The sequence below is a fragment of the Triturus cristatus genome, chromosome 3_1 (genome assembly GCF_964204655.1).
Source record: "Triturus cristatus chromosome 3_1, aTriCri1.1, whole genome shotgun sequence".
Lineage (NCBI taxonomy): Eukaryota > Metazoa > Chordata > Amphibia > Caudata > Salamandridae > Triturus > Triturus cristatus.
Window position 1 is genome coordinate 1,041,908,075 of NC_140583.1, and position 27,018 is coordinate 1,041,935,092.

Here is a 27,018-nt window from a genome sequence, read left to right on the forward strand (position 1 = left end):
TGTTTTGTTGGACAGCCCTGGGCCTCGTACACTGGCTGCTCCTGTTGTGCACACAAGTCCACACCTCGGCACCATTGGGTCAGTGAGGGTGATGTGGGCTATTTCCATCGCCGAGCAATGTCTTGTTTTGCAACCAGGGTGCCTACTCCAATTAATGCTTTGTCTGCTCTTATGCCTCCAGTCCCTTCAAAAATCTCCAATAAAGTAATCATCAGGGATAATTCCACCTCCCAGCCCAGCACCCCTGAGAGCGTCTGAGTCACTTCATCCCAGTAGCTGGCAATCAAGGGACATTACCATATGGTAAAAGTCTGCTGGAGTGTGGGGACATCTGAAACGTGGGGCTGGGGAGGAGACACGCCCAGTGTGAGTAGGTGTGAGATAGGCACAGCAAAGGTAACACACCTCCATTTATCTTAATGTAGATGGTTATGATTCAAGGGGCCATCCTAGCATCCTGCCAGCCTTCTTCGAAGGGTCCAATCCACCCCTTTCATTGGGTTCACAGCAGCGCAAATATGTCAGGGGCACTAGTGATCAAGGAGTGATAGATCTGTGAGATTCCACCTCTAAGCAGCGCACCCACCAAGAGTTTAGCCGATAGGGGACTATGTTTGGGGACTTTTGTGTCCAGAGATGTGTGCACCCTCCATGAATCCCACAATTGAAGGTATTTTTGAATTTGTGTGGATGATAGAGCATAGGTTGATTGCAGCTCTGGAAGGAGTGTATATGGCCGCCTGACCACAAGTCCCCTAGCAGGGAGATGCCTATCAAGTACTAATGATTAAAGCCTTCAAGTCCAGCCGTCTCATGCAGCCAGATCCCTCTCAATAAGGAGGTCTTCATCGTTAGTTTGTAGTCCCACCTGTGCATTTAAGAGCTACATATCGGCAGAGAAGTACTACTGTGGTTACCTTGGGGAGCATTTGGGGAATATGTTGCCGTAAAACCTCCCCATCGCTGGCTTCAAAGACCATCGCGTCTAACTCAATTTTGTACTCCAGTCCAGCCAGCCTCCATTAAACCAATCGATGACAAGGTTCTAGGTGCCAGGTAATAGAATTCGAGGTTTGGCACGCCCAACCCCCATCATACCTAGCTTGCTGGAATTTGGCTAGGGCAATTCTAAGTCTGGATGTATGCCAGAGGAACGTTTTCACCAAGGAATCCGTCTCCTTGAACCACTGACTGGGCGCCGCTTGCGTGAAGTTTTGAAAAAGGTGCAGAAACCCCAGCAGAATCATCATTTTGTAGAGTGCAACCCTTCCCATTACACCAAGTGGGGATGGCCCCCATCTCTTCAACTTGGCTTTCACCTTTTGGACCAACTGGGTAAAGTTATGGTACTATTCCAAGTCAAGAAGGAGAGCAACATGGATTACCAGGTAGCAAAAGCTCAGGCGTCGCACTGGAATAGACGTCTGCCAATCGATGCATTTCTGAGAAGGAGGAAGCGGAACCAATACCGATTTATCATGGTTAACCAGTAGACCCGAGGCCTCCTTGTAGAGTCAAAGGATATGAAGGTAGAGCGGGCCCATCACTGATGGATTAGACAGTTACTATAGAACGTCATTTGTATACAGGACTATGCAATCTTCATGGCCTATCTCCCACTTTCAGCCCTGAACTTATACGTTGCAACTGAGTTTTGCCAGCGGCTTGATTAAAAGAGCGGAGAGGTGGCAATACGGTCTAGTTCTCTTGAGACAGTGCCGTTAGCACCCCTGCAGACGGTTCTAAGTATAGCAGTTTGACATACCTACAGAAGCGAGGACCCAGACCCGAATTATGAGGGACAAGTCCACTGCATCGAAAGCTTTTTCGAAGTCTGTTAGTAGCAGGATATTTTGGGAGGTGTCCGTAGATGTCGGTGCGCTAAGGCGACGGGCATTCTCCTGAGACAGTGCCTCTAGCTGGCATGAAGCTGCATTGAACTGGATGGATAACGGTGGTCTGGGCAGTATTTAATCGTGTAGCCTGCATCTTGGCAAATGGCTAGATTTCCCCATTAATCAAGGAGCTGGGTCGATAGGTGGCACAGGTGTTTGGTGCAGGACCTGGTTTGGGTATGACCACAATGGTGGTCATGTCAAGTTCCATTGGGAAGTAGCCTATTTTAGTGGCCTCATTATAAAGCACAAGCAGATGTGGAGAGAAGATATCTATAAGTGCCATAGAACTCTGTAGGATAGCCGCCTGGGCTGGGTGTTTTTCCTGCGGCTAGGTCAGAGATAACTGACGCGGTCTCTTAGATTGCAATCGGTTGGTGTAGCTTGTTCCGTAGAACCCCCATGGTCAATAAGATGTGCAGCAGTGGAGAGGCCTTTTTGGCTTGTTGCCTTCTGGGTGGCAGTCTATAGCTGTCAATAGAAATCAGCACAGGCTTGTTCTATGGATAGAGTATTACAAAGGGTTATACCATCAACGTTCAGAATTTCAGGGATTGCACCGAATTCCAGTGGTCTAGTGGCCAGCTAATATAATAGCTTGCCATTTTTGTCTCCGTGTTCGTAAATCCTCGCTGTAGAGGCACGCCAAACATGGCGCGCCTCCTTCAATGATATCTGCTGTATCTCGGCTCGTGCCACTGCGAGTTGACAAGAAGCTTCACCATGGGGGTCATCTGGAAGCTGCGCCTCGAAGCACAATATCTGGGCTTCCAGCAGGGTTACGCATTGAAGTCTGTCTTTTTGTTTCTTCATATCTGATAGACGTCTAGCCGCAGATTCCTTAACTTAGAATATCCCCAGGCGTCAGACTGGATCCGGAAAATTTTCCGCAGCAGCACCTCTGCGCGACGGGGGGCATGATGGGGGACATGATGTCAGTGGAGTCATATATGCCCCGCCCGGTGCGCTGACGTCAGTTTTCTTTTCCGAGTTCAGACGCGGATCCTGGAAACTAGCAGTTCCCTGGCCTGGTTTTTGGGCCTTCACAGCACCGTGGGTGTCTGGAGGGGAACAGTGTGCATTGCCTTCCGGCATTAAGGCTTGTGAAGCCTGTGCATGTCAGATGTCTGACACTGACCCGCACCTCATATGTATGTGGTGCCTCAGCGTGCACCACGACTCCAAGGACTGTGACGCCTGTCAACGAATGAACCCGAAGTCCTTAAGGGAGCAGGGCATGAAATTGCTGGCTGCACGGGTGTCCAGTCCAGCTCCCTCCCGTCACCGCTCTTCTTCTCGGGATCGGGCTCGGTCCCGAGGTCGCTCACGCGACCGCCGTGCAACAGATAAGCGTAAACACAAGCGTCGCTTACGGAGGTCTTCTTCCACTGCCCGTGCCGCTAACTCCCATTCCTCTCGCACGGAGTCGGGTGAAGGCGTACGGCATCCTCCGTATCCACCCTTTCCGGGTGTTGGGGCCACACGTGCCCAAACGGAGGCCTATTCTAAAGCAGTCCAGGCTTTTTTTTAGTTGCCCCCTCTCCCTGGTGCATCTTCGGGCCCCACAGAGGTAGCAGGCACTGTTGCCGGGTCATCGTCTGCAGACGTTTCCCCGGCACCGGCTATGTGCGTCGACTCTGATTCCGGAGCCGACGCGACACGGACAAGCCAGGGCCTAGTGCACAGACCCACCCATCACTCAGCGCATAGCCCTGTGGGGCTCCCTGCGCCGGCGTCGCCGGCCTTTGCGCCGGAGGTGTCTGCCTCGGTGCCGGGTACTACCACAGGCTCTATGCCGGCGCCTTATGTTCTCTCCAGGGAGGTTGTTCACGTCCCGGCGACTCCACTACGGCGCCGATCGACGTCTGTTCCGGCGTCGAGCCGGCTTCCCTTGGTGGTTGATTCCCCCCCCCGACTCATTGGGCGGCTGTAGTCCCCCGCGGCGTCCGTTGACACCGATGCTCCCATTTACGCCTCCTCCTGTGGATCCTGGGGCTTCCCTGGACTCCCCTGATCAAGGGGCCAGGGTGCAAGTTCCTTGTGTAGCCTGGCCTTCGGGTCAGTGTCCACCTTTGCCACGCCTCATATCCAGTGGTAGACTTAGCCTTCAACTGTCTCCTAATGACCATTTGTTGTCACCTACTCGGATGGCAACTGAGTCTAGTGCTGCCTTTGCGCGTGCTATTCATGGGGCGGCTGCTGTCCTTGGCCTACAGCCTCCTATGGTGCCTCTTCTTTCTGATCCTTTATTGGATCTGCTCCATTTGGAGTCTATTGAGGTAGAACCTTTGCTGCCCTTCGGGGACTCACTATTTGACACCCTGCGTGGCACTTGGTCCAGACCATCTTCGGGTGACCCAGATGATCGGGCTATTGCCCGTAGGCACCGCCTGGCACCAGGTGATCCTCTTTGTCTGTCTCTTCACCCGCCTGCTCAGGGCCTAGTTGTTCAAGCAGCTTTTGATTTGCAATCTTCACCCTCTTTACCATTGTTACCTCCCATGAGAGAGTCTCGGTGGCTGATTGTAGTTGCAGGCTTTTCGCCTCCACTAGCGCAGGCCTCCGGGCTTTACATACAGCCTGTGTGTTTGCACGCGCATCTGCCGCTCTTTGGGACTCAGTTGCTCACCTTCTCCATTCTATTCCAGAAGGGTCATGTACGGAATTACTCTGCATTCTTCTGCATGGGAGATGCATGGCGCAATTTTCCCTTCGGTCTTCCCTAGATGCAACTGACTCTATGGGACAGGTCCTGGCTCGCGCTGTGGTTTTATGTCGCCATGCTTGGCTGCGCGACAGTCTCTTCCCTGAACATATTTGGGATGCCCTCAGGGATCTTCCGTTCAATGGAGTAGATCTTTTTGACCACCATGCAGATTCGGTGGTCTCCCGTCTCTTGTCCGGGCTGCAGTATATCTTAGTGTCCTTTTACGGCAGCCAACCTAATGTACTGGTTCGTTTAGTGCCGGTTACTGGTACTGGCTGGTTAGCCTTTCCTATGTTCGTTCTGTACAGCCGTTCAGCTGCTTCTCTTGTTTTTCAGTCCTCTGACTGTGTGATTAGCCCAAGAGGACTCCCCTGCCAGGGATTAGCCTTGCCCTATGTGGGGTATTTCCTGGCATTAGGTTCTGCCATTGCCTTGGTACGCTCCTATGGAGTCTCCCCGTGGACATCCTGATGGGTGCCACTTGTTTATTCCTACAGTCATACTTAGACGGCATTGTTGGTCCGTCTGTGGTGCTTCGGAACCTGGCATGGATTCCATACCGTGCGATGTCTTTCACGCACGCCTGGCGGGACATCTTGTTGTCACAGTTTTTTCACAGCTGCCACCCTATTTGCCGCTGTGCGGCTTGCTTATTGGTGCAACTTGGACGACCAGCCCCTTCTGGGTTTGTTCTCCAAAGTAGTGGATTAGCAGATGTTGTCTGCTGTGCGTGGTCTTGGCCTCCTTCTGGACGCTTTTCTGGAGCAGTTTCCATACTCCCTGATGCTTCCGTACGGGGGTTTCCACGCTTTTGCTTGGGTTCATGCTGTGCACACTTAAAGGGGCATGTTCTCCTTGGAATGCTCGCTTCTTGAAGTCCAGGACCCTTACATTTGTCCACATATTTTACACTGTTGTGACTAGTTTTTACCCCCTCCTCTGTCTTGCAGGGGATTGTTGTTCCTCTCGGGCAAGGGGCATGGGTTATTTACTGCTTTGGACATTCTCCTACTCAGCTTCCACATGACTACGAGTACTTTCAGCATACTCTAGCCTCTGTATCGGCTCTGTGTTCTTAACAGGCAGACCCGTACAGGCTCTTTTGTTCCTCAAGTGTCCATGGTTGTTGGCCCGGTTAGCTTGTTCCGCCAGCTCTTATGCAGTGCCTGGCTTGTTTGGTGCCCCTTTTTGGGGCTGTTGCCTTCTTGCTATTGTGCGCTTCTGGGCTGTTCACGCTCCGCTTCAGGAGGTCCTTGCTTGCTTCGTGTGGTTCCTGCATCCATACGGTATGCTTAGATACCTTCTGGTAGGCTTAGGTGCCTTCCAGGCTTCGCTCTTCTTCGTTAAGGCTTGACTGCTTGTCATCTGCCCTTTTTTGCGAGTTGTGACACAACGCCTCAGTCCTGGCGTGTCTGGGCCTTCATACTACTTGCACATTGTGGCTGCGGATTGACATCCGGCCACTTCTGTCACTTGTGTCTTGCTGGTGCGGGTTTCAACTGGTCTCCTTTTCGAGGTTGTACATGTTAGTCCGGTGTGCGATGTCTCTGTCATACCGGTTCAATTCACAAGCTTTTATTGCAGCCGACACATTGCTTCGGCTGCTCTCTCTCAAACCCTCGGTTCAGCTGCACTTCTTCCGCAGTCATGACCTTCCTTTTTCCTCCATCATATCTACTATATGTTTTCTTCCTTATCTGACAGTGCCAGCATGGGTCAGTGTAGGAGAGTAGGGTCTGCTATCCTATGGTCACCCCAAATTTTTGCTTTTTGCTTCACTGGTTTTTGACATATTGAGGCTGTGGGCCTGCCAATCAGACCCCCAGCCTGCTGTTCTCTCTACTAAATTAAAACTATGCACCCTAGGTGCATAACCAATTGGAAGTGGATCACCCTGTCAGCCCCTGTACCAGTGTACACTAGGTACCCAGGGCATTGGTGTACCCAAGGCCTGCCAGGGGCTGCAGCATGTATTATGCCACCCCAGGCTTGGCCTAACAATCTGACACAACTGGCTGATCACGCAGCTGGGGTAAGTTGGTGTAATCACCTCTTACTTAGGTGTAGTATACCTATACCTAACCTTAAATGGGACACCTGGTAACCTCTAAGTCACTCCTATGGCAGGCCTTAACAATCCTGAAGGCAGAGTGCTTGGTTCCATGTGAGATGGTGCTCTGGCATGAGCTGAGCCTGTCTGCAGTGGTCGGAACAACTTCCTTCTACTGTTTCCAGATATCGTCATACCATATACTCTTAAGTGCATTATGAACCTCGCGGTTAAATGCTATCTTTGGTTTGGCTTTATCAAAACATGTCGAGTAAGGTGTCATACGAATTGGAATACTAACCCCTCGCCAATTCTGGCGACGGGGTTAGCATTCCACCCTTCTAGAGGGACACGACATGTACAGTACCTGAAACCCGGGTAAAATCAGACATAGCCTCAGCTCCACAAAATGGATGCTGCCACCACAGACACAAGTCTGCCCTCCTGCTGCTGGGAGTCCTTCCAGCTTGGGAGGTGTGGACAAAGGGTTTCCTGCCAGGGGAGGTGCGTGCACCACCCCAGACAGGATTTTGTGTATTGGTCAGGTAGGGCTTGAAAGAAACCAGACATGCCTGTGGCTCACAAGGAGCCTCGGTGCATATGCCAGTTCAAACCGGTCCTGGGGCACACCAGTCCCGGGCCTGGGGCGAGCTGGACAAAGGATTGGGGGTGTAACCACCCCCCTTCCTGGTCCCACCCATAGGGAGGGACCTAGCAGGTAGTCCGGCCCCTAGAATCCGCTTAAAGGTAGGAGCTGTGTCCTAAGACTTCAGACATCCTGGAATCAACTTGAAACTAAGAAGAAGACGGGAACTTCGACATTCTGCTGCACAGAAGACTGAAGAAAATCTCCCCTGTGGTCAGGGAGTGACCACCTTGCTAACGCAAGCACCATCCAGCGAATCACCGTCTGCTTTGCCGCCGCCTCCCGCCGGAGCCCGAGCCCAGAGACTGACAAGACCTGGACCTCCAGACCTCTCACCGCCCGATCCACAGTCCCTGCAAAGAGGAGACCCGTGGAGGCACCGAGACACGTGGAGCCAGCCATCTTGGAACGACTACGACAAGCTGACCAGTGCAACAACCGAGGCTCCCTCCAAGTTGTGCTTTGGGTCCTGAGAAGCCCAACCCTCGAGCAGCATCTGCACCAAAGGTGAGCCCTCCAGCATCTCCACGATCTGCGTGGGGCCCTTCTGCATTTTGCCACTCGACGCGCCTAACCGGTTGCTGGCCCGCTGGCTAGTGGCCATCTTGGCGACGAAATCTACGACAAACACCGCTGGTCTGGTTGCTCCAGACTGGCCCTTGCTCCCCTCCAAAGGAGCAATCCCTCTGACCTTGCTGGTCAGAACCAACAGCTGATTTCCGATTCCTCCTACAATTGCTTTTGCCAAGGCTTGTTTGCTTCGATCAAGTCGCCGACACCGCCGACAGCGAGAGCCTGCGTGGGACAGCTCGTGAGCCGACTCCTGGACGTCGTCGACCTTCAGGGACCACGTGGCTGCGGAGACAAGCTACCCCTCATCACCTGTTTGCACCCGACATCGCCTGGTACCCACCTGGTGCCACGCTGGTCACTGGCTAGTGACTGTGAACACTGTCCCCTCTGCTTACAGGTCTTCAACATCTCCGATCCACTCTTGGATCCACTGCATCTCTTCCCGACCGACCGCCTGCAGCATCTTTGTCCCAGGCTCAACGGAACAGATAGAAGAAACCCGACGCACTTTGAGGCCTATGCACCCGCTTCCTGTGGGTGAGGTAAAGCTGGTACTCCGGTGCCCATGTGTAGTAATACATCTCTAGTGCCTGTGTTCCAAATCTTAAGTTCCTAGGTCATCCGGAAGATTCCTTTTGCAGTAACTTTGTACTTTTTACGCACCCATTGAAACCTATGGGAGCACGCGTGTGACTATTTGCTCTGCACACGCCACCCGTGGACCTCCTGGTCACTAACTGACGTTAGCTCCTTGTAGGCCCAGCGATTCTAGAGGCCTTAGGCCTTTTCCCTTTTCTGTTCGTGGTACTTATACCACTATTTTAGTATATGGTTCGAGTGGCCACCAGGGCCTATCCATATAAAGTGCAACTTCTGTGTATTCTGTGATAATCTTGTTTGACGATTTGTGCTCCTGTGCTCATAAAGAGACTAGGGGTTACTTTGAGAAATAAATACATATATATTTTGAATATATATCTGTGTGGTGTCCTTTCATTGGTATAAAAGGGGGTTACTATTGGTAAAACAGCTGGCTTAACACGCATCACGAGTTTAGCCTCAAAGACTGCTTAGCCTACGCTACCACTAGGGCAGCTAGTCCGAAAAGGTTGACTTACAACCACACCATAAGGGTTGCTTGGCATGGTACAAGGTGATCACTTTAACTAGTGAGCATCATATACCAGGCAAACTTCTCACATTGGTGAGCAGCGGTTGGATTTGAGCTTGCTGTGTTTTACCATTGTAATCTCTTGGTTACCAATTGAAAGATCACATAGGTACCTGTAGGTACATATAAAACAAGATTAGATATACTTAAGTTCTACTGAACTTAGTTGTTGTAGAGCAAAGGGAGTAGCACACCCTGACTACAACTACTAGATAGGTTTAGTAGGTAAACCCAAGTGTAGGTAGATTGCAACACATCCACCCACACTTAAGAGCAATGGCCGGGGCAGAGGGGTCCACTGTACCCATCTCTGTTGAGAGTGACCCCCAGAGGGCACCATCCAGCTTTGCTACCCTTAATCAGAATGAGCTCAGGCATTTGGCAACTCTTAGAGGCCTTAAACAGCCCAAGAACCCAAACTCTGCTGAGCTCAGAGAGCTCTTACAGAATGATGAGAATCAGAGAGCACTCAAGAAAGCTTCCCAGTTAGCCCCCTTAGGGACAGGAACAGGAGGCCCCCCTTCTAAAGATGCCACTGAAGTACCCCTTCCCAATAGTCACCCCTTAGATGGGATGCCTACCACAGAGGATGAGAGTGAGAAGGATACTGACAGTAGTGAGGATGAAGGGAGAACTAGCCCAGTGCCAAGTGTTATACTTGGCCCAGCTAAACCAAGGCTATTGGGGACTGACAGTGGGTTCAACCCACTGGATCTCCCCAGTGGACTTAACACAGGGCTTGGAAGGCAAAGGAATCGCTCAGGTGACTCCAATGCTTCCCATGGCTCTAGAGGCTCTCAAGGTCACTCCAGGAGAAGGATGACCACCCCTCAGAGGAGGGAACATGAGGCCAAGATGCAAGAGGCCCAGCTGAGGATCAGGAAGCAGGAGCTAGAAGTAGCCCTGATGGAAGAGAAACTTAGCAAGGCTAGACAGCATAAAGAGAGTGGGTCTATACCCACTGGTGGCAGCATTGTCCCTAAGGACAAAGATAGGGTTTTCGACAATAGAAACCTGTCTAAGGTTGTGCCCCCCTACAAAAGTGGGGATGACATCCACAAGTGGATAACTGCTCTTGAGAGAGCCTGCAAAGTACAGCAGGTTCCTGAAGATCAGTGGGCAGCAATCCTCTGGCTCTCCTTTGAAGGAAGAGGCAGAGACAGACTCCTCACTGTTAGAGAAGAGGATGTCAGAAACTACAGAGTCCTGAAGAGTGTTCTAGTTGATGGGTTAGGCTTAACCACTGAGCAGTACAGGTTAATGTTCAGAGACACCCAAAAGACACAGACTCAGGACTGGTCTGAATACATTGAATGTGCCACTAAGGCTTTGGAGGGTTGGTTGCTGGGAAGTAAGGTATCTGATTTTACAGGATTGTATAATTTGATGATGAGAGAACAGATTTTAAATAACTGTCAAAACCAGCAACTGCATCAACACTTGGTTGACTCTGATCTGACCTCTCCCCAAGAATTGGGAAAGAAGGCAGACAAATGGGTCAGAACCAGGGTTAAGCAAAAGAACCAGAACCAGGGCCAAGGGGGTGATCAGAAGAAAACAGACCAAAAGGGTGGAGATCAGAAACCTAAAGACCAGAAGTCTTCAACAGGGCCCCAAACTACTGCTAAGGAGGGTGGGTCCCAACAGTCCAAGAAGAAGAAAGAAGGTCAGAAGAAACCCTGGTGCAATCATTGTAAAAATACAACTCACTGGACTAGTGATTGCAAAAAGGGTGGAGCCCCCAACACTGTTGCCCCTAAGGCACCTGCTCCCAGTACTACTGTTAGCAGTGTTGGTCCCCAGACAAAGGGTGTAGTGGGAATCACTATGGGAACTGAAGGAGATTCTGACTTAGACAGAACCCTGACACAGGCAGTCTTGATCTGTGATGGGGACATTGATTTGTCCCTGACTGTGAGCCCCAGTAACCTGGGCAAGTACAGACAGACTCCTTTAATAAATGAAAAAGTGGCTCAAGCTTACAGGGACACATGTGCCAGTGTCACTATGGTGACACCAGGCTTTGTGGACCCTGGACAGTACATACCAGGTGAGAACTACCTGGTGACCAATGCCAGCAATGCCACTACTTCACATAGTGTGGCAGTTGTTAACTTCTCATGGGGAGGGGTAACTGGCCTCAAAAGGGTTGTGGTTAGTGCAGACCTCCCAGTAGAATGTTTGTTGGGCAATGACCTAGAGAGTTCTCTATGGTCAGAAGTGGAGTACAGGACTCATGCAGAGATGTTAGGTATATCATCACATGTCCTTGCTGTGACCAGGTCACAGGCCAAAAAGTGCCTCACTGAACCACAGGTCTTGGATCCTGGAACAATGGACCAAGCACCTACCAAGAAGAAGAACAGGAGGGTCAAGGCTGTGCCTTCCCCCCTGCCTCAGAGTGATGATCAGCCTTCCCAGGAAGCTGATCTAGAGGACCCTGAAGGAACTGTCCCTGAAGAGCTTGAACCTGACCAGGTTGAGTTTCTGGGGACAGGGGGACCTTCAAGGGCTGACTTGAGGCAGGCTCAGTTATCCTGTCCCTCTCTTGAACCCCTCAGGCAGCTGGCTGCTGCTGAGGCTGCTGGGAATGCTCAAGGTACCCATAAAGTGTATTGGGATGAAGGGCTCCTTTATTCAGAGGCTAGAGACCCCAAGCCTGGTGCAACCAGGAGGTTGGTTATACCTCTGCAATTTAGGGGCTTCCTTCTTACCTTGGCCCATGATATTCCTTTAGCAGGACACCTAGGCCAGAACAAGACCTGGGACAGACTTGTCCCTCACTTTCACTGGCCTCATATGAATGAAGATACAAAGGAGTTTTGTCGCTCCTGTGTTACCTGCCAAGCCAGTGGCAAATCAGGTGGCACAACAAAGGCCCCCCTGATACCACTACCTGTGGTGGGGGTTCCCTTTGAAAGAGTGGGAATAGACATAGTGGGTCCCATGGATCCTCCCACTGCATCTGGGCACAGATTTATACTGGTGGTAGTGGATCATGCCACCAGGTATCCAGAGGCAATTCCCCTTAGGACCACTACAGCTCCTGTTGTGGCCAGGGCCCTGCTGGGAGTATTCTCCAGAGTGGGGTTTCCTAAGGAGGTAGTATCTGACAGAGGTACCAACTTTATGTCAGGATACTTGACAGCTATGTGGAAGGAATGTGGTGTCAACTACAAGTTCACCACCCCTTATCACCCACAATGCAATGGGCTTGTTGAGAGATTCAACAAGACCCTAAAGGGTATGATCAAAGGATTACCTGAAAAGCTCAGGCGAAGATGGGATATCCTTCTACCCTGCCTTCTGTTTGCTTACAGAGAGGTCCCACAAAAAGGAGTTGGCTACAGCCCCTTTGAATTGTTGTTTGGGCACCCTGTGAGAGGCCCACTGTGTTTGGTGAAGGAAGGATGGGAGTTACCTCTCAAAAAGCCTAAGCTAGACATAGTGGACTATGTACTTGGTCTCCGCTCCAGGATGGCTGAGTATATGGAGAAGGCATCTAAAAACCTTGAGGCAAGCCAGGCCTTACAGAAAGCTTGGCATGACCAAAAGGCTGTCTTGGTTGAGTATCAGCCAGGACAGAAGGTATGGGTGTTGGAGCCAGTGGCCCCAGCAGCACTCCAAGACAAATGGTCTGGACCCCATACAATCCTGGAAAAGAAGGGAGAGGTCACCTACTTGGTGGACCTAGGAACTCCCAGGAGTCCCCACAGGGTACTCCATGTTAACAGGCTTAAAGCATATGTTGACAGGGCAGACATGGGCTTGCTCATGGCTACAGATGAGGGACAGGAGGAAGAGAGTGACCCTCTCCCAGACCTGTTGTCTCAGAACCCTGAAGATGGCTCAGTTGAAGGAGTGACCCTTGGAGGCAACCTCACTGCCCATCAGCAGACTGAATGTAGACAGGTTCTACAATCATTTTCACATATGTTTTCCTTGATACCTAGTCAAACTGACTGGTGTACCCATGTGGTGGACACTGGTGACAGTCTGCCTGTAAAGAACAAACTTTACAGACAACCTGACCACGTCAGGGACTGTATAAAGGCTGAGGTACATAAAATGCTGGAATTAGGTGTCATTGAACCCTCAGAGAGCCCCTGGGCTAGCCCAGTGGTTCTGGTCCCCAAACCTCACACCAAAGATGGCAAGAGAGAGATGAGGTTCTGTGTGGACTACAGAGGACTCAATGCTGTCACCAGGACAGATGCACACCCTATTCCAAGGGCAGATGAGCTCATAGACAAACTAGCTTCTGCAAAGTTTTTGAGCACATTTGACTTGACAGCTGGCTATTGGCAAATCAGATTAGCTGAGGAGTCTAAGGCCAAAACAGCATTCTCAACCCCAGGTGGGCATTATCAGTTTGTGGTGATGCCCTTTGGTCTGAAGAATGCACCTGCCACCTTCCAAAGGCTGGTGAACCAAGTCCTTACTGGGTTGGATGACTTTTGCGCAGCATATCTTGATGACATTGCTGTCTTTAGTTCCACCTGGGAGGATCACCTGATCCACCTGAAGAAGGCTCTTGAGGCTCTGCAAAGGGCAGGCCTCACTATCAAGGCTACTAAGTGCCAGATAGGGCAGAGTAAGGTTGTGTATTTGGGCCACCTTGTAGGTGGGGGCCAAGTTCAACCACTGGAGAGTAAGATACAGTCCATCAAGGATTGGTCCCCTCCAACCACCCAGACTCAAGTTCGAGCTTTCTTGGGCTTGACTGGGTATTACAGGAAGTTTGTTAAGAACTATGGGTCCATTGTGACTCCTCTTAATGATCTGACATCCAAGAAGATGCCCAAAAAGGTTCAGTGGACAGTAAGCTGTCAAAAGGCATTTGATGACCTGAAGGAGGCCATGTGCTCTGCACCTATCCTGAAAAGTCCTGACTACTCCAAAGAGTTTATTGTCCAAACAGATGCTTCTGAGTTGGGTGTGGGAGCTGTGCTGTCACAACTTAATGTAGATGGTCAAGACCAACCCATTGCTTTTATTAGCAGAAGGTTGACCCCCAGAGAGAAGAATTGGTCAGCTATTGAGAGGGAGGCCTTTGCTGTGGTGTGGGCCCTGAAGAAGCTGAGGCCATACTTGTTTGGCACTCACTTCAAGATTCAGACCGACCATAAGCCCCTCTTGTGGCTAAATCAGATGAAGGGTGAAAACCCCAAACTGCTTAGGTGGTCCATTTCCCTACAGGGGATGGACTTTACAGTGGAGCACCGGCCAGGTACTGACCATGGGAATGCAGATGGTCTCTCCAGGTACTTCCACTTAGGACATGAAGACGAGACTGGTCAAGGCTAGTTTAATGTCCCAGCGTTTGGGGGGGGGTTGTGTAGGAGAGTAGGGTCTGCTATCCTATGGTCACCCCAAATTTTTGCTTTTTGCTTCACTGGTTTTTGACATATTGAGGCTGTGGGCCTGCCAATCAGACCCCCAGCCTGCTGTTCTCTCTACTAAATTAAAACTATGCACCCTAGGTGCATAACCAATTGGAAGTGGATCACCCTGTCAGCCCCTGTACCAGTGTACACTAGGTACCCAGGGCATTGGTGTACCCAAGGCCTGCCAGGGGCTGCAGCATGTATTATGCCACCCCAGGCTTGGCCTAACAATCTGACACAACTGGCTGATCACGCAGCTGGGGTAAGTTGGTGTAATCACCTCTTACTTAGGTGTAGTATACCTATACCTAACCTTAAATGGGACACCTGGTAACCTCTAAGTCACTCCTATGGCAGGCCTTAACAATCCTGAAGGCAGAGTGCTTGGTTCCATGTGAGATGGTGCTCTGGCATGAGCTGAGCCTGTCTGCAGTGGTCGGAACAACTTCCTTCTACTGTTTCCAGATATCGTCATACCATATACTCTTAAGTGCATTATGAACCTCGCGGTTAAATGCTATCTTTGGTTTGGCTTTATCAAAACATGTCGAGTAAGGTGTCATACGAATTGGAATACTAACCCCTCGCCAATTCTGGCGACGGGGTTAGCATTCCACCCTTCTAGAGGGACACGACATGTACAGTACCTGAAACCCGGGTAAAATCAGACATAGCCTCAGCTCCACAAAATGGATGCTGCCACCACAGACACAAGTCTGCCCTCCTGCTGCTGGGAGTCCTTCCAGCTTGGGAGGTGTGGACAAAGGGTTTCCTGCCAGGGGAGGTGCGTGCACCACCCCAGACAGGATTTTGTGTATTGGTCAGGTAGGGCTTGAAAGAAACCAGACATGCCTGTGGCTCACAAGGAGCCTCGGTGCATATGCCAGTTCAAACCGGTCCTGGGGCACACCAGTCCCGGGCCTGGGGCGAGCTGGACAAAGGATTGGGGGTGTAACCACCCCCCTTCCTGGTCCCACCCATAGGGAGGGACCTAGCAGGTAGTCCGGCCCCTAGAATCCGCTTAAAGGTAGGAGCTGTGTCCTAAGACTTCAGACATCCTGGAATCAACTTGAAACTAAGAAGAAGACGGGAACTTCGACATTCTGCTGCACAGAAGACTGAAGAAAATCTCCCCTGTGGTCAGGGAGTGACCACCTTGCTAACGCAAGCACCATCCAGCGAATCACCGTCTGCTTTGCCGCCGCCTCCCGCCGGAGCCCGAGCCCAGAGACTGACAAGACCTGGACCTCCAGACCTCTCACCGCCCGATCCACAGTCCCTGCAAAGAGGAGACCCGTGGAGGCACCGAGACACGTGGAGCCAGCCATCTTGGAACGACTACGACAAGCTGACCAGTGCAACAACCGAGGCTCCCTCCAAGTTGTGCTTTGGGTCCTGAGAAGCCCAACCCTCGAGCAGCATCTGCACCAAAGGTGAGCCCTCCAGCATCTCCACGATCTGCGTGGGGCCCTTCTGCATTTTGCCACTCGACGCGCCTAACCGGTTGCTGGCCCGCTGGCTAGTGGCCATCTTGGCGACGAAATCTACGACAAACACCGCTGGTCTGGTTGCTCCAGACTGGCCCTTGCTCCCCTCCAAAGGAGCAATCCCTCTGACCTTGCTGGTCAGAACCAACAGCTGATTTCCGATTCCTCCTACAATTGCTTTTGCCAAGGCTTGTTTGCTTCGATCAAGTCGCCGACACCGCCGACAGCGAGAGCCTGCGTGGGACAGCTCGTGAGCCGACTCCTGGACGTCGTCGACCTTCAGGGACCACGTGGCTGCGGAGACAAGCTACCCCTCATCACCTGTTTGCACCCGACATCGCCTGGTACCCACCTGGTGCCACGCTGGTCACTGGCTAGTGACTGTGAACACTGTCCCCTCTGCTTACAGGTCTTCAACATCTCCGATCCACTCTTGGATCCACTGCATCTCTTCCCGACCGACCGCCTGCAGCATCTTTGTCCCAGGCTCAACGGAACAGATAGAAGAAACCCGACGCACTTTGAGGCCTATGCACCCGCTTCCTGTGGGTGAGGTAAAGCTGGTACTCCGGTGCCCATGTGTAGTAATACATCTCTAGTGCCTGTGTTCCAAATCTTAAGTTCCTAGGTCATCCGGAAGATTCCTTTTGCAGTAACTTTGTACTTTTTACGCACCCATTGAAACCTATGGGAGCACGCGTGTGACTATTTGCTCTGCACACGCCACCCGTGGACCTCCTGGTCACTAACTGACGTTAGCTCCTTGTAGGCCCAGCGATTCTAGAGGCCTTAGGCCTTTTCCCTTTTCTGTTCGTGGTACTTATACCACTATTTTAGTATATGGTTCGAGTGGCCACCAGGGCCTATCCATATAAAGTGCAACTTCTGTGTATTCTGTGATAATCTTGTTTGACGATTTGTGCTCCTGTGCTCATAAAGAGACTAGGGGTTACTTTGAGAAATAAATACATATATATTTTGAATATATATCTGTGTGGTGTCCTTTCATTGGTATAAAAGGGGGTTACTATTGGTAAAACAGCTGGCTTAACACGCATCACGAGTTTAGCCTCAAAGACTGCTTAGCCTACGCTACCACTAGGGCAGCTAGTCCGAAAAGGTTGACTTACAACCACACCATAAGGGTTGCTTGGCATGGTACAAGGTGATCACTTTAACTAGTGAGCATCATATACCAGGCCAACTTCTCACAGTCAGCCTCTTGCCGCTGCTGCCCCACGTGTCTTGCAGGTGCAAGCTCTACAGTGCCCTTTTTTCAAATGTTCTGCTTGGTCGGCTGGTAATTGCTTTTGCTTCCTGTCGCCACCTCAAGTCCTGTGGATCACTTGAAACCTTTTTCAAAGTTATATCCCTCTCCCTTGCCAGGGGCATCCTGGCTCAGTGCTTTCCTTCCTTCAACCCAGGAATAGCCAAAGGGGTTTGTGTGCTGTTCATAACGGCTTCGGGTGCCTTTGCCTCCCAGTGTTTTTCGCTCTCTTTGGAGCTTTATGGTCTGGTGGTTACCTGCGCTACATTACTGTCCTCACTATGGTTTGTCCCAGAGGTTAACAGTGCTCTTTAACTCACCTTATGGACGACTAAATTCTCTTGGGAACTTGGTGGGGTTCAATCGCAGACCCACCTCCTCCATGGGTATGGCTTTGGTATCTATTCTAAGTTAAGGAATCTGCGGCTAGACGTCTCTATCAGATGAACGAGTTACTTACCTTCGGTAACGATGTATCTGGTAGAGACATAGTCTAGCCGCAGATTCCTTAACGCCCGCCGGTCCTCCCCATTCTGCGAGGACCTTTTCATGTTACGGCTTTCTATGCTGGCCTCCCTTTGGATGCCTTGCCCTTTTGCAAAGTGATATTCTCTCACTCCATCACAGACTGCTTTGTTCTGTTTCTCTGCTCCATTCCGCTCATTGTCAACATTAGGCGGTATGTTGATAGCTCCTGTGTTCTTTCCAGCCCTCAGCCTGGATTGTACGGTGTGAAATCTAGTCACGCTTTTTCCCACCATCCCGCTCTCCCCTTCTCCATTGCCTTGTGGTCTTTGCCACCCCTGCGGCCTTTTACTTCAGATCTATTGGCTCTGTACATTTATGGGTCTTGTATTGGGGTTGCAACGTCTTTCTGGTGACATCTTGTGGTGACCTCTCCTTAATCTTGTGTTCCGGACTTGTTCTCCTTCACGGTTTTACTTTCTGGAAGCGGTCTTTCTATCCTGTGCCAGGCTGTTTTTCCACATCCTTGTCTCCCTTTACCGTTAATTGAGCCTTCGCTCTTGCGGGGTGGCTCTTTAGAGCACTGCTCTATCTCACCTGTCAATTTCATCTATTTTTTCATCATTTTTGCACACTTCTCATATTTTCACTGTTTTTTAGTGATGGCTCCGCGTTCTGACACGGAAAAGTTTCTCCGACGAAAACTGACGTCAGCGCGCCGGGAGGGGCATATATGGCTCCGCTAATGTCATCTCCGTGGACGACGTCAGGGCGGAGCTGGGTGGCACCGCCCCCCGGTGCGCAGAGGTGCTCCTGCGGGAAATTTTCCGGATCCAGTCTGACCCCTGGGGATATTCTAAGTTAAGGAATCTACGGCTAGACTATATCTCTACCAGATACATTGTTACCGAAGGTAAGGAACTCGTTCTATAAAACCATTTGCATATCCTTTGGTGGTGGCTTTGCATGCTGCCCACAAAAGGCCGGCTGAGTCCATTGTGTCTTGGTTGATCTGAAAGTAGCCGTCGGCTCAGGGAGTGCGTCAGAGCAGTTCTCATCCTTAAGATGCAAACTCAGCCAATGTTACCACAGAAAAAACCACACCAGTCCAGGGCCTAGCTTAATGCGCTCTAACCTACTTACAGCTGTCCTTGACCAAACTATCTTCTCCACGAACTTTTGGATCTAAAGCACTCCTTAGGGAAGTTGTACGAGTGACTCTTTTCTTGGTTTCTCAGAAACTTAACAGGGGAAGGGGAGTATTGCCAGCTATTCACCTTATACAGACTCATTAATGCTTGCTGCCAGTGAGCCTGATCCATTTCTGTGTTTGCACGGTGTGATCTAAAATGAACCTGGTAAGATTCCAGTCTTAATTGACCTGATACTCAACTTGGCCTTGGCTCATGAAGCATAATGCCTACTTAACTGTCACAGTGTATCACATTGAGCTTCCTTCATGTCTGTGCATTTCTGGACGTACTGCCAATCAAAGCAAAAAGCTGTCAGAGGCAGATGGAGGCTCACGGAGATTGCTAGCCAGTCAACCCAGAGCAGAACACCACTGCCCTCCCCTCATGAGGGGACACAGACAGGGACCAAGAAATCAGTAGTGGCGTAGGTCATGGAGCTCCGCCGAAAGACAAGTTAGCGAGCCGTGGCAGCCAGCACAGCTCGGGGTTGCGAGGATGGGAGGGGGAGGGTAAGGGGGTTTTAAAATAATAAACACTTACCTGATGCAGTGTCTCTCCGTCATTGTCTTTTCCCTGGGGCTGGAACAGGAAGCACCCAGGCTCCCCTGAGCCAATTACAATGCTGCAATGCAGCATTGCGATTGGTCTGAGCGCCGTAGTTCGGTGCTCAGCCAGGGAATGGGAGCCTGGGCATGTTCTCCACACAGGCTGTATGTAATGCAGCCTGCATGGAGAAGATGCGAAGTGCGCATGAATGTTTGGCCAGCCCAAGAGGGCCAAGCAGTCATGTGCACTTAGGAGTGGACAAACCACTTCTCCCCTGCTCCTCTGTCGTCTGAGCAGCCCCGCCGCAAACCTACCGCAGCAGGAAAACATACAATTATAATAACATTGCGTTATTTTTTTCTTTTTTTTTCACTGCTTCAGAACAATGGGGTGACGCTCCTCTGACTTAGCGGAGAAACCGCAGGTGTTTGTGAGGTGGAAAAAACATGAGGGGGAACTCGTGTGTAAGAGCACCAGAGACCGACTGCAGAGGGGAACCAGTCCACCATTGCATATCGATGTCCAATATGCCTAGATAACGTCTAGCACTGTGTGCATAGTACCTTCCTGTGCCTTAACATGATATAAAACCCTGGAACTTTTGTTTTGTGAGGGCGTCACTCCACTTCTCGGACCCTACAACTCCATCCTAGACTTGTGCTCACCCTCCAGCGCCCAGAAAGTCAAAAACATTGGAATCTTATGCAAATCTATACATACCCATAGACCCGATTCAGGCAGAAGACTTCTGAATTTTTAAAGCCAATAAATGGCTTTATTGAGACTGTCTCCTGCCTGAAATGCCTGTGCTTCAATAGAAGTCAATGGGGGAAAATGCATTCTCCTGATTACATTTGCTAAATCTGCCACTTTCCTTAAATAAAATGTTGTCATGTATGCGACTTGGACCTTTCATTCGCCTCCCCCCCTCCCGAGAGAATGAACAAAATGTATCCCGGATCCTCCAAATTGCTCGCCATGTAACTGCTGAGGCTGCTATCCCTCACATGATTGTATTGTATTGTAATTGCATTTATATAGCGCTTACAACCCCTGATGAGGTGTCAAAGCGCTTTTTCGGCCAGTAGCACGCTACTCCAGAACCCATAAAGGATTAGTTTTGAGTTAGTATAGTGAAATATGAAAGTAATTTGAGTGTTGGGTAGGTTAGTCAGTTCTTTGAATTCAGAAGGATAGCGAAGGGATAGAAGAGGGAGGAAAGGTTAGCATTTATATAGCACTTGTTACCCCTAATGGGGTGTTGAAGCACTTACTCCGGAACCCATAAGGATTAGTGGTTAATTAGTATAGTGAAATATGGAAGTAATGTGAGTGGTGGATATTAGTCAGTTTTTTGGATTGAGAAGGATAGCGACTACACTCACTTATGTCACCCGCTGCTAACTTTATAATGCACTGGAGGAGTGAGTACTTGGCCTCTGCGCACTTACAAAACAGGGCAAGCCCTCCAAGAAGCTAACAGATCCTCCTAGCACTGTTATCAGCTGGCCGAAGTATTATTATGGATTGGAGAAACAGCAACTCGCCTTCCACCACAAGATGGCAGTCAATAGCTGTGCAATGTCTGGAAGCAGAAAGCGGCCACTTGCATAGGGAAATATACATAACTGAGGAAAATGTTTATTGGTCAAAGATGGGATACTATGTTGGATGCATTGAAATCATTTGATAAAAACGACGAACGACCTCCATGAAGTCCCCTATATATAGATGTCTCGAAAAAAGCATATAGTAAAACGGTGATTATAGATACTTCATGTTCTTCGTTATGGAGGAACCCCTTGTATATGATCTCGAACACATCTACTAACAAAGTAATGCAAACACCATGAGATATGGAAGGAGCAATGTAGCGTCCAGGTGTACTTAGGAAGAGTTATAGTGGAGGGTAGGCGGTCATATTAAAAGTCACGGCGGTTAAAAATATATTTTAGAAAATTGTAAAAAGGCCTGATGATAAATATGATGTTGAAGTTCTACACTTTGTTATCCGACTTGTAACCATAAAGTACATGACATTGTAATGTGGCATGAATATGTAATCAATAAAAATATATAAAAATAATTTTTAAAAAAAGGTGAAGTGTGCTAGTTAAGTGTGTGTCCTTCGGCGTTTCGTTGTAAACCCGAAGTGTGAACACCAATGCATAGTTTTCATTGCGATCATAGGCCATGACATGATTTTCTAAATTATGTATTTCTTTGGGGAGACATTTTCTCAGTCTAAGGCTATGCTGTTTAGGCAACGTCCACATAATTAGTTAATTGTATTAAAGAATTATTCTTATGTCATGTTTGCTTGTAGTCAATGTCTCTCTCTTTTATTCGTGACAATCTTTCATTTTCTGTTTTTTAGGGTGGCACTTTCACGGTTTCCAACTTGGGAATGTACGGTATCAAGAACTTTTCTGCCATAATTAACCCACCCCAGGCATGTATTCTGGCCATCGGTGGTTCTGAGAGCAGGCTGGTGCCAGCAGATAACGAAAAAGGGTGAGTTCTTGCTTAATGTGGATGTATGGATGCCCATCGGAGCCTTTACAGTGGTCTCGTTGTTAGCTTTGCAACCACAGGGCTCTAACTAAGAGTGAAGTAATATGATCTGAATCGTGGTTCAGGAATTAAAGTTGGCCAATATACTTTCAGTGAGTAAAATAGGAGGGATTTGGGTGTTTGTGCTGCTGAGAGAGATACACTGGGAGTGGAGGCCATTTTGTGAACAAGTAAGGGATAATCCACATGTGTACAGCGCGAACACTCCCCCTTAAGGGTCTGTAGGCGCTGGGGGCCGTCGGGAAGATTAAGCAAGCTATTGCCCAGAATCACATGGTGCTGGGCTAATCTGCCGCCGGTGCCGGGGATCGAACCGTGATCCCCAGATTCCGGAGGCAGTCGCCCTGGCCACGGCGCCGTATGTGGATTTCTGAAGGTAAGAAAGAATAAAATGGTCTGTGATGATTTCACCATTACAGTTTCTAGTTGTGATTACATCATAATATTCTTTGGTTTAATTTTGAGGTACTTGGTGCACCTGATTTTGGTGTTTTTTGTGTAAATCTACTGACTTGGGGACAGAATTGACTTTGTGTACATTTTTACAGTGCAGCTCTATGAAATTTCCATGAAATGCTGCAAAATAGTAACCTGTGCAAAGCAGCCTTTCCCAGGTGAAGCTGACAGTTTAAGGGTATGGCTGTCTTAGCACTGCCCATATACAGCTTCCCAGAAATCAGTGCCTGGATAGTGAATTCTCATGGAGAACATGTTCTTAAAAACTTTGTGTGACCGGTCGCTTGCTTATCCAAGGTCTCTTAGCCAGAGGGGACACTTGTTTATTTCTCTTGAGATTCAGAAAAGGTTTTGATGGCATCATGCATGCTGGAAGTACAGCTCTTGAGGGCCTAACCTTTGTACGCTAGCAGAGTTATAGTTTTCACCCTCCCTGGCTCAATGCTGCTGTTATTTAGCTATGGAGTGTGGTCTTTTTATGGGTATCGGGGCAATAAGTGGATATTGGGCCATAATTGTTTGTTTACTGTTACTTATGACTGGTATCCCGGGGCCACAATACTCTTGCTTTCAGACTGAATGTTTAAGAACTACATTGAATCACTTGAGAATCTAAGACAATGGAGTTGAACAATCAAGTATTACTCTTGGCGGTAGTGGGATGAAGACGAAAACTAAAGAACACTGTGACACTTTAGATATGTTATGTGAATTTGTAGATCACGGATAATCACCGTGAGGGTATCCAGGCGATAAGTAGGGCAGGCCTGACGGGGGGAGGAGGAGGTCATGCCTGTTTCATCTGAAACAACCATGTCATGAGGTGCCTTCGGAAGTCCGTGAGGGAGAGGGAGGTTTTAAGTTTAGGTATGTAATCTATTCTTAACATTAATCACGTCCATAAAGAAAACACAAAGTTTCTCTCATCTTCTGGGCCTAGGTTACAACCCCACAAACATGTACAACACCCTCCCTTTTAGTTAACATTATTATCTTGTGCTGCACTATAGAGCCTTTTGGAGAACACTGGGGAGGGTGAAAGCATTACTGTGGTTCAGAAAACACAATAGTTGAGAAGACACAGACAGAATAGTGACTGTGTTCCTAGATTATTTAACCAATAGTGCAGATCTTCTGAGTCGAAGAGTGTGGTGGGGGGTCATATGTTAAATAAACAAGTTTGTATGGAATATGGTTTGTGCACCTACCATGAGTCTAAGCCAAAGGAACCCACCACTCAGGCAAAAAACTGCCGGCCCTTCAAACAAAGTATTGTAGGTGCTCTATGAGTACATAGTGGTTGCCTGAGGGGTGATCCCATATCCAGTCACAGGTTCCTGGTTGTGGGACATGGTCCTTTGCATCAGCACCTAGTAGCCTATTGGGCTTCAGGTTGGAGACCACGGCCGTCGGATGCCCCCAGATCAGATGGTGGAGTGGTTGGAGTTTATATGTTTGCAAGGTTTTCGGGTAGGAGTGCACCACAGTCTGTAGATACCCAGAATGCACAGTGGAGCGCGCCTGTAGCTAGTTTGTGACTTTCCAGGACAAGGTGGTCTTCAATGTATCTTCTGGTTCTGAGGACTCTGAATGAAAATAGGTTGTTCTCGGGCTCAGTCATATGCGGAAAGTGTAAACAAAAAGAAGGTTTGGGGGTAATACCCTTTACCCTTCCTGATTGTGACAGGAGTGGTGCAGTTCCTGAATCTAGATGTCATGGTTCTCTTTTCTCCTGGGTAGCTGGCTAGAGCGACCTCTGGGCTTCAGTCAGCCTCTGCCCATCAGTGTTTCCATCCAGGTCCTCACGTCAAAGTGGGCCTTGGTTTTGCATTTCAGATTCAAACGTTGCTCCTTTGACGTCCGGTCCAACTTCCGTCACAGGTAGGTTAGTCGATTTCTCCCCTGAGGCCCAGCATCAAGGCGACTCTGCTGGTTTCCTACACTACACCCAGTCTATAGAGTGCATGACAACCACATAGTGGCTTCACACCTGGCTCCACATGTCTTCTCTCCTGTAGAGTTGCACAGAACCTATTTAGTGAAGAGTTAAACATTAAATGAAGTACCGAGTGAGAAGGCTAAAATGTATCCTCTTTTGTTGGCAAGGCTGCCCCAATCAGGAGAGCTGCACCTTTGAAGTGATCGTCCTATCCTGAGAGTGTTCCTTCTGTTCTCGAAGCCCAGATGGGCATTCTCCCTTTTTTGTCCCTTCTGAGGCCAGTGGGGCTGGGTCAGGTCGATGTGTTAAGGCCCCATTTGGACAACGGTTTAAAAGAGGATTCCTGGGGTGGCACAAACATTAAAGGGTTGGAGGGGTTCCCCATGTGACAGGAGAGTGTATTTCTACATTAAAGCACATGGGCTGGCTACATCTCGCACAACCTAGAAGGTTATAGAGCGAGGGGGCGATGCAGGGGCTGGCATGTCCAAAATTACTCCAGCTCTGCACTACACAATATAGACAGCCTGCAGCACATACACACAAAGGACTCCAGAATCCACCATGTCAGTCACGCAATAGTAAACACTTGCTTGATCACACACTCTTATTCTTCCACACTATCTCTTTCGCTCTTCCACACTCCCTCTCAGTCTCATTCTCCCATGTAATGCAGTTGCTCATAATATACCTTCTAGACATGAATAATGCAAAAGATCTAAGTTGTGGAGGACTGAAGCCAGCTTTACACAATGAAGCCGGTAGGTAGCCCCGTATAGGAACACGGGTAAAAAGACAAGTGCCGCTAGCTGCAGAGTCTATGGTGCTCACTCTTTAACTGGATATTGTCTGGGTATATATGGCACAGTTGACCCTTGGGAAAGGGGAGGAAATATGGGTACTCTCAGTGGGTTAGGATTTTATTGTGCTTTCTGGGAGGACAGGAGGGGGTGGGTGGGGGAATTGCACAGGGCTGTTTAATGGCTACAATGGTAGGACAGTTCATATTCGCAAAGTCCTGCAGGCAACTGTCAATGCAGCAAATGACTCCACACTTAGATGGTTGGTCTAAATGCTACTGATCAACTCTGGTGGCTCAGTAAACATAACTAGCGTCAAGATCCTCAACCTGTGGAGCGCATTTTGCGCATCCTGTGTTTTGCAAATGGCTGACAGGCTATCACCTTTGATATTTGCTTGCTTAGGCTAGTCCTCCTACTTGCTCCTAATTGAGAACCTCACCCATCTTTGTGTAAAAAAGCTAGCCCCTTCATCATTTAGCACTGTTTTCTTTGTAAGTTATCCATGAACGTCTGATAGCAAATTCTAATATGTGCAAGAGCCCTAAGCATGTGGTCTTCTTCCCTATATTTGTTTTGCCATACAAGTATAGTGATGTTTCCTTTTGTTTTGGAGCGCCAGTGTGAAGCAAACCTCTTAGGAGGAAAGCTGCAAGTTCAGTAGAGCATCAGATATGTAAGCAAATGGAAAATACTTTAATTTTTAGGATTTCAAAATTGTTATACTTTCTCATTCCACAGATTTGACGTGGCTAGCATGATGTCTGTTACATTAAGCTGCGATCATCGCGTCGTGGATGGAGCTGTCGGTGCTCAGTGGCTGGCAGAGTTCAAGAAGTTCCTTGAAAAGCCAACCACTATGCTGCTATAATGAGTCTGCATTGAACAGCTGTTACTTAGGTCATTGTTTTATGCAAAAAAAATATTTATATCTGTACTTCTCTAAAGACTCTTAATACGTGTTCCTTTTTTATTTAAAGAAATTACAGTTGTCTCGTTATTTTTTTATTGTGCAGTCTGTACAGGCCGTTTAACAATAGTCATCATTGAAATGCATTAAATGCCAGGCCCAAATCTTACTTTTAGTTGAATTCAACATAAGTATCCTATTTGGTAAATCGGAAGTATCAAATCATGCCTAAATGTTAGTCATTTTTCACATGCCGGTGGAATGTCTGATCAATGATATACCATTAAATGGAATCAGTCAGCGAGCGAGAAACAATTCTTTCAATAAAGAGTCAACAAATGCCTTTGATCTTTCACTGTTATTCTTTATTTGATGAGAAGAACAAGTTGAACCATAGCTAAAATATTTTTCCTTATGAGTAAGGCCTTTGGGTAACCCTATTCTAGACTCTCCAGCTATAAATGATGGAGCTTTGAAACAAATTCTGGGGACCTTCTTCACGTAGGACTTATCTGTTGTGTTGATTTCCTCCTTCTTTTAAATTTCAATTTAGAGTTGTTGCCGGGTTGTTAAATGAGCAGTGAATTCACTGATCTTTATCCGTTAGTCCATCATCAGTTGTGTCAAGTGTGTATTTGCTCATGGCCATCTGGTTGGAAAGACTGTTTGAAAAAGTCCCAGGAAAATTGTCCGATACGATCCAAGAAATGGCCTTAGGTTGTGAAGTGGCTGAATCTGAACTATGTGGAGAAACAAAGGGATGTCCAGTCGCCTCTTCTGCCATGTGGTGAGAAGAGGCTGTTGGTTCTTACTCAATCTGAAAACGTATACAAGGGTTTTTTAATACTGATCTGTTTGTCTTTGTTAAAACCCCCCAAAATGCATTCTTATGATCCCAGATCTAAAGCACACACTTTGCAGGCGATTTCTGAGCTTTAATTAGGTCTTCATT

The 27,018-nt window shown here is 48.8% G+C and overlaps 1 protein-coding gene across 1 annotated transcript in view; it reads left to right on the forward strand.

The window, feature by feature from the left end:
- Positions 1-26,409, forward strand: part of DLAT (dihydrolipoamide S-acetyltransferase) — a 144,615-nt gene extending 118,206 nt beyond the window's left edge. Inside the window, exons 13-14 of the mRNA XM_085645794.1 lie at positions 21,765-21,901; positions 25,898-26,409. Coding sequence (XP_085501920.1) covers positions 21,765-21,901; positions 25,898-26,027 — 267 coding nt within the window. The 3' untranslated portion in view covers positions 26,028-26,409. The remainder of the gene's footprint in view (positions 1-21,764; positions 21,902-25,897) is intronic.
- The last annotated feature ends 609 nt before the right edge of the window (positions 26,410-27,018 follow it).